General features: G+C 43.1%; 1 protein-coding gene across 1 annotated transcript in view; it reads right to left on the reverse strand.

The window, feature by feature from the left end:
- eif2ak2 (eukaryotic translation initiation factor 2 alpha kinase 2) overlaps positions 1–4170 on the reverse strand; it is a 31736-nt gene extending 27566 nt beyond the window's left edge. The window contains exons 1-2 of the mRNA NM_001079069.1: positions 4153–4170; positions 1717–1853 (exon numbers count right to left, since the gene is read on the reverse strand). Coding sequence (NP_001072537.1) covers positions 1717–1823 — 107 coding nt within the window. The 5' untranslated portion in view covers positions 1824–1853; positions 4153–4170. The remainder of the gene's footprint in view (positions 1–1716; positions 1854–4152) is intronic.
- Between the last annotated feature and the right edge of the window lie 3819 nt (positions 4171–7989).

Below are 7989 nucleotides of genomic sequence, written 5' to 3' on the forward strand. Positions count from 1 at the left end.
AGAGTGGTGGTAAATTGAACATTTTCTAATTGGGCCAGTGTTGTTAGTGGAGTACCGCAGGGGTCAGTCCTTGGTCTTTTGCTTTTTAACTTGTCTATTAATGACCTGGAGGTGGGCATAGACAGTACGGTTTCTATTTTTGCTGATGACAATAAATTGTGCAAACCTATAAGTTCCATGCAGGATACTGCCGCTTTGAAGAGCGATTTGACAAAAAGTGCAAAGTTATGCACTTTGGTAGAAATAATATAAACGTGAGCTATTTACTAAATGGTAGTGTGTTGGGGGTATCCTTAATGGAGAAGGATCTGGGGATTTTTGTAGATAACAAGTTGTCTAATTCCAGGCAGTGTCATTCTGTGGCTACTAAAGCAAATAAAGTGCTGTCTTGTATAAAAAAGGGCATTGACTCAAGGGATGAGAACATAATTTTGCTCCTTTATAGGTCCCTGGTAAGGCCTCACCTTGAGTATGCAGTGCAGTTTTGGGCTCCAGTCCTTAAGAGGGATATTAATGGAGAGAGTGCAGAGACTGCAACTAAACTGGTAAAGGGGATGGAAGATTTAAACTATGAGGTTAGACTGTCACAGTTGGGGTTGTTTTCTCTGGGAAAAAAGGCACTTGTGAAGCGACATGATTACTCTGTACAAGTACATTAGAGGGGATTATAGGCAGACAGGGGGTGTTCTTTTTTTCCCCACAAAAACAATGCCACCCTTTTAGATTAGAGGAAAGGAGCTTCCATTTGAAGCAGCGTAGGTGGTTTTTCACGGTGAGGGCAGTGAGGTTGGGGAATGCCCTTCCTAGTGATGTGGTAATGGCAGATTCTGTTAATGCCTATAAGAGGGGCCTGGATGAGTTTTTAAACAAGCATAGTATCCAGGGCTATTGTGATAAATAAAAATTTACAGTTAGTATTGATGTTAGTATATATAGTTTATGTATGTGAGTATAGATAGGCAAGTATAGGTTGTGTGTGCTGGGTTTACTTGGAAGGGTTTAACTTAATGGACTCTGATCTTTTTTCAACCCTATGTAACTATGTAATGTTCCAGGATTTTTGGCTTTGGAATCTAAAGTATGCCGTATTCTCCTGTAATGCTTTGAAAATGTACTGCTGGGAGTTTATAGAAGTCAGAAATCTCCATAAAACTATACATTTCAGGTATTGGCACGTTCGGGAGACATGAAGCTTTCCAAATCAGTTGAATTTTTGTCAATAAAATAAAGTATGTTTCTGGTATAGATCCCTATATCATGAAAAATATACATTTTTCTTTTTGTATTTAGAGCTCTAAATCTTGTTCCAGAAGTGGAAATATACAAAAAGCTCAGTTTCTCCTAAAAAAAACCCCAATATATTTTTTCCTACCTAGACTAAACCTCCCTGCCCCCTCCAGTAAATGCCCCTAAAATGAGAGAGCACAGAATGTTCAAATAACGTCTGGCACTGGGGGGAACTGAAATGTGAAATTCTGCTGGCACTTAAAGGGTTAATAGGAAGGAATGGGTTACCCACTGGTGAGCTTGATAGTTTGCAGGCATAGCCCAGTTATTATAATTGCTCGCCTCAAACCCTAGGCCAACGCAGCTCTTCATGGTTAAAAATGCACTGGCCCGGGGTACTATTCTAGTAAGCATCAATGGGCCCACAACTCATGGGTACAACAGATTATTTGCTGTGTTCATGGTAGAAGGTAAATATTAATGATTCACCTTGGATCGTGAGATGGTCCTGTTGCCTCAACTTCGTTAAAGTGATAAGCCAATCCATTCTTTATGCAAAAGGTAATAAGCTGGCCTTTGGCATTCAAATCGTCCATCAGAAAGGCTTCTTAATCAAATGATGAGCCCTACAAATAAATAAGTAAAATTATAGCCTTGTGTTTCATACCGCAAGCTGTATTACTTTGCAGGTAAGACCATCTTTTATGAGGCCTGGGAACAACATGCATTGATCAGTCTGATTTTTGTGTGTCTAAAGCAATTATCTGCTAACTTTCTCTCCAAAGCTCAGCTCAAACAAAGCAGAACATTTATCAGACAATTCTGTGTGAGCCTGTATTCTTGATGAAATATATGCTGAATAAGGGTCTGTGTGTGTGTCTGCTGTTTGCAGATTTAAATATATCTAATCATTTATCAGAACAAAAATGGCCACCAGCGGAAAGCTGCTATTTGTTTTAGGAAAATGTGATGGTGCTGGCAAGCAGAGGGGAGATGTGCAGTACAAATGATGCCAACAATATATATATAAGAATATCAGAAAGGCATCATTAGAGGGAGGCGAGGGGGGGCCAGTTCCTTAGCACAGAGAGAAGTGCTCTCTGCACAAGAAGAGCCAAAATTCAGATATAAAAATTGGAATTTCCAGGAGCAGACTTTTGGTAGCAGTGCCCCTGGGGCTGTGGCACTTTAAGAGACTGTGCCGGTAGTGGATAGACCACATGGGTTCCTCAGGGCAGGAATACTAATTATCATAACATTTATTTAAAAGATGAAATAATAATTGAACAAAGTTTATCTTTGCTGCAAAACTGTGTGAATTATTTTCCTAGTGGAACTCCCCTGAGATGTGCTCCTCAGCGCCCACTAGGTGGAGCCAATGTGCTGTAGATCCCAGTTACCAGTTTCTTTCAATATATGCAAAGGGAATTCAGTCTACTGAGTAAGAATAACAGCAAGAGAAGCGAGTGTAATCTAATTTCTGCAGAAGTGGCCAGGAAAGGGTTACAATGGCAGGGATCCCGAATCAGTGGTTTGTGAGCAACATGCTGCTTCCCAACCCCTTTGGATGTTGCTCCCAGTGTCCCCATAAAGGTGCTTATTTCTGAATTCCTGTCTTGGAGGCAAGTTTTGGTTGCATAAAGACCATGGGGCATATTTATTATACTGTGTAAAACGAATTTGCTGAAAAAATGGCATAAAATGCTGTGTAAAATAAACAGAGACGATCACCAGCCAAATGCCAGATTTTATGTCATTTCCGGCGGAAGAAAAAACGCATAACACAATTGCACCGATTTTACACCGGTTTTTACATGGCAAAGCCTGGCGATATGTGGTAAATTTTCTCGCCGTTTTTTACACAGAATAATAAATATGCCCCCATGTGTACTGTCAAACAGATCCTCCTGTAGGCTGCCAGGTCACAGCTAATCACAACAGATCCTCCTGTAGGCTGCCAGGTCACAGCTAATCACAACAGATCCTCCTGTAGGCTGCCAGGTCACAGCCAATCACAACAGATCCTCCTGTAGGCTGCCAGGTCACAGCCAATCATAACAGATCCTCCTGTAGGCTGCAAGGTCACAGCCAATCACAACAGATCCTCCTGTAGGCTGCCAGGTCACAGCCAATCACAACAGATCCTCCTGTAGGCTGCCAGGTCACAGCCAATCACAACAGATCCTCCTGTAGGCTGCCAGGTCACAGCCAATCACAACAGATCCTCCTGTAGGCTGCCAGGTCACAGCTAATCACAACAGATCCTCCTGTAGGCTGCCAGGTCACAGCTAATCACAACAGATCCTCCTGTAGGCTGCCAGGTCACAGCCAATCACAACAGATCCTTCTGTAGGTTGCCAGGTCACAGCCAATCACAACAGATCCTCCTGTAGGCTGCCAGGTCACAGCTAATCACAACAGATCCTCCTGTAGGCTGCCAGTCCATATTGGGCTACCAGGTCACAGCCAATCACAACCTTCATAAGTCACCACCTAAGAATTTTTCTCATACTTATGTTGCTCCCCAACTTTTTTTTGGCCCACTCTGCTGAAATTACACTATAAGGCACATTGTGCGGCCAGACTGGCCTGTCGGTGGGTGCCAAGGTTGGAATCCGAATCAATGTAACATGTTCCCCAGCTGCAGCCACAGTACACACCGCAACCACCGCCTATTTACACCTACTTGGTTCTGACACTGATCTGACAAACGCATTTCCAGCTGTCGCATTAAAAATGGGTGAATTATAGGTCCTGAGTCATAGGCGGCACCATTGTACCGGGAGTCAGTCACAGTACCGGCAGGGAAGGACGTTCCTTGCCACACACAGTATATGCTGTTCTGCTCGGCCTCTGACTATCCCATAATAAACCTACTCGCCTGCTTCCCCCTACTGTCCTATCCCGTCCCGCAGCCGCACTTACAGGCACACAGAGTCCCACAGACACGATCACTCAGGCTCTGCTGCAGGTACCGACCCTCAGGAACCCAGGCAGCTGCACATTCAGTTTCGTTTCTTACTCTTTCATTACGTAATACAAGGAGCAGCGGAAAGGGGCGGGAGGTGCGGCCGATTGGCTCGCTGTAGCCCAGCGCTATTGGTCGGTGGGACAGCAGCCTGAGGCTGGGAGTTGCGCCTTTTTGGGATTAATATCCCTCCCGTTTATAGTAGTTGAGCAGTTTGTTGGCGTCCATAGGCTCAGAGGGCAGGGGTTGGTACGCTTGGCTATTCTGTAGGCTGTGTGGACATAAAGTATATGCATTGTAGCTGGGTAATATCAGGGCCTCAGGAGCAGAGTATTTGCGTGTAGATGACCCCAGGCTCTATAAAGAAACGTGGAGGGATGGTAACAAATGATGGGGTAAGATAAAAGATAAGGGGTTTCATTTATTGCTGCCTGACTCCCAAGACATATGTTAGAGTAATAAGGTGTACAGAATTGTACCCCTTATAGTAATGGGACACATTGTGGCACCTGCATTTCATGAGCTGTAGATCTGTAAAATTGTATGAAATTGTTACTGCATTGTCTGTAAGCAGCAATACCCACAAATATCAGCCCAGCATGATGCAACAAACCTACAGGGGAAAGAACTGTGCCATGTATCTGTGGGGCAAAGTTAGGTGGTAATACAGTGGCTTGCAAAAGTATTCGGCCCCCTTGAACTTTTCCACATTTTGTCACATTACAGCCACAAACATGAATCCATTTTATTGGAATTCCACATGAAAGACCAATACAAAGTGGTGTACACGTGAGAAGTGGAACGAAAATCAGACATGATTCCAAACATTTTTTACAAATAAATAACTGCAAAGTGGGGTGTGCTTAATTATTCAGCCCCCTTTGGTCTGAGTACAGTCAGTTGCCCATAGACATTGCCTGATGAGTGCTAATGACTAAATAGAGTGCACCTGTGTGTAATCTAATGTCAGTACAAATACAGCTGCTCTGTGACGGCCTCAGAGGTTGAATATTGGGAGCAACAACACCATGAAGTCCAAAGAACACACCAGACAGGTCGGGGATAAAGTTATTGAGAAATTTAAAGCAGGCTTAGGCTACAAAAAGATTTCCAAAGCCTTGAACATCCCACGGAGCACTGTTCAAGCGATCATTCAGAAATGGAAGGAGTATGGCACAACTGTAAACCTACCAAGACAAGGCCGTCCACCTAAACTCACAGGCCGAACAAGGAGAGCACTGATCAGAAATGCAGCCAAGAGGCCCAAGGTGACTCTGGACGAGCTGCAGAGATCTACAGCTCAGGTGGGGGAATCTGTCCATAGGGCAACTATTAGTCGTGCACTGCACAAAGTTGGCCTTTATGGAAGAGTGGCAAGAAGAAAGCCATTGTTAACAGAAAACCATAAGAAGTCCCGTTTGCAGTTTGCCACAAGCCATGTGGGGGACACAGCAAACATGTGGAAGAAGGTGCTCTGGTCAGATGAGACCAAAATGGAACTTTTTGGCCAAAATGCAAAACGCTATGTGTGGCGGAAAACTAACACTGCACATCACTCTGAACACACCATCCCCACTGTCAAATATGGTGGTGGCAGCATCATGCTCTGGGGGTGCTTCTCTTCAGCAGGGACAGGGAAGCTGGTCAGAGTTGATGGGAAGATGGATGGAGCAAAATACAGGGCAATGAGTCTGCAAAAGACTTGAGACTGGGGCGGAGGTTCACCTTCCAGCAGGACAACGACCCTAAACATAAAGCCAGGGCAACAATGGAATGGTTTAAAACAAAACATATCCATGTGTTAGAATGGCCCAGTCAAAGTCCAGATCTAAATCCAATCGAGAATTTGTGGCAAGATCTGAAAACTGCTGTTCACAAACGCTGTCCATCTAATCTGACTGAGCTGGAGCTGTTTTGCAAAGAGGAATGGGCAAGGATTTCAGTCTGTAGATGTGCAAAGCTGGTAGAGACATACCCTAAAAGCCTGGCAGCTGTAATTGCAGCAAAAGGTGGTTCTACAAAGTATTGACTCAGGGGGCCGAATAATTACGCACGCCCCACTTTGCAGTTATTTATTTGTAAAAAATGTTTGGAATCATGTATGATTTTCGTTCCACTTCTCACGTGTACCCCACTTTGTATTGGTCTTTCACGTGGAATTTCAATATAATTGATTCATGTTTGTGGCTGTAATGTGACAAAATGTGGAAAAGTTCAAGGGGACCGAATACTTTTGCAAGCCACTGTATGTTCAAAACCCACCTTTAGAATTGTACAAATACCCCTCCTAAAGCATTCAACTGGCTGAACTGATAGACACTGTTTCGTAAAGAGCACGAAAGGGGCCCGAAACATGTCGTGTATAGCATAAAAATAAAAGCACTTTTTTTGCAGAAATTTAGCATTTTGTCTCGTGCTCCCCCCTATATACATTTTTCGATTGGACATTGGCTGGGAGTGTGGCTCTATTGCTGGGGGTTTGATGCATGAGGTCTGGAAGGCTGAGCGCAGAGGACCTACATAGTCGACACTCCACATATATACACTTGTAAATAATGGTACAGTGATTTCCAAGAACAATATCCCCACATTCTATATACATTATATAGTGAGAGGCAGAGGGTATCAACACCCAAATACATACACACCAATATTACAACTAAAAAAAAAAACATTTAAATGGTAGAGTGAAAAATTTGCTATGTAAACAGTGTCATTTAGAAATAAAAAGTACACCATGAAAATCATGACAGTATCCCTTTAAAGGAGAAATAAACTCTAAAACATGTGGCTAGAAATTCCATATTTTATATACTGAACTTACTACACCAGCCTAAAAGTTCATCATCTTTATAACGGTACTGAACCAAACCTTCAATGTTGTGCACAGGAAGTCCCCATCTTGGATTTTGCTAGGAGTGTCAGTGACACTGCACATACTCAATGAGCTGTTGTGAAGCTAAACTTAGCAGTAAGCTTAGCAGTCGTCCCATTGAGCTTTGCCTGTTATAAAAGCTAAGGGAAAGGGCATACAGTGCGGATTTTCAGCCTGCAGATAAGTGCTGGCTGACAATCCACCCCTACGCTTAAAACATCTTCTAGTCGTGCCTGCAACTGGAACCACTGAATCCGTCCTGGTGCAGGCACAATCAGCCAATATCTGCCAACAAATGCCAAGTCTCGTGTTTATTGGCAGACATGGGCTGCATGTTCCTGCACCCGGCATATGGCACTCAGGCAGTAACTTCTACATGTATTTATCAATGAGCGCCCAGGTGGGACCATTTTATAGAATCTCCTAGCAACACATAGATTTCAGCCTCATAGAGAAGGATCCAGTTATGATCATTTAGCTTGTCATTCAGTTCAATGGAAGATGCATTCGGGATGAAATCCACCAGTCACTGCTAATAAGTTAATTGGTTTCTGACAAAATTCCCTACTGAGTGTGGGTTTTTTTGTGTGAATGTGAATGAAGAACAATCTCTATAAGCCCCAGCACAACATGCTGAAAAGTATATACAGTGGAGGAAATAATTATTTGACCCCTCACTGATTTTGTAAGTTTGTCCAATGACAAAGAAATGAAAAGTCTCAGAACAGTATCATTTCAATGGTAGGTTTATTTTAACAGTGGCAGATAGCACATCAAAAGGAAAATCGAAAAAATAACTTTAAATAAAAGATAGCAACTGATTTGCATTTCATTGAGTGAAATAAGTTTTTGAACCCCTACCAACCATTAAGAGTTCTGGCTCCCACAGAGTGGTTAGACACTTCTACTCAATTAGTCA

The sequence above is a fragment of the Xenopus tropicalis genome, chromosome 5 (assembly GCF_000004195.4).
Source record: "Xenopus tropicalis strain Nigerian chromosome 5, UCB_Xtro_10.0, whole genome shotgun sequence".
Taxonomy (NCBI): domain Eukaryota; kingdom Metazoa; phylum Chordata; class Amphibia; order Anura; family Pipidae; genus Xenopus; species Xenopus tropicalis.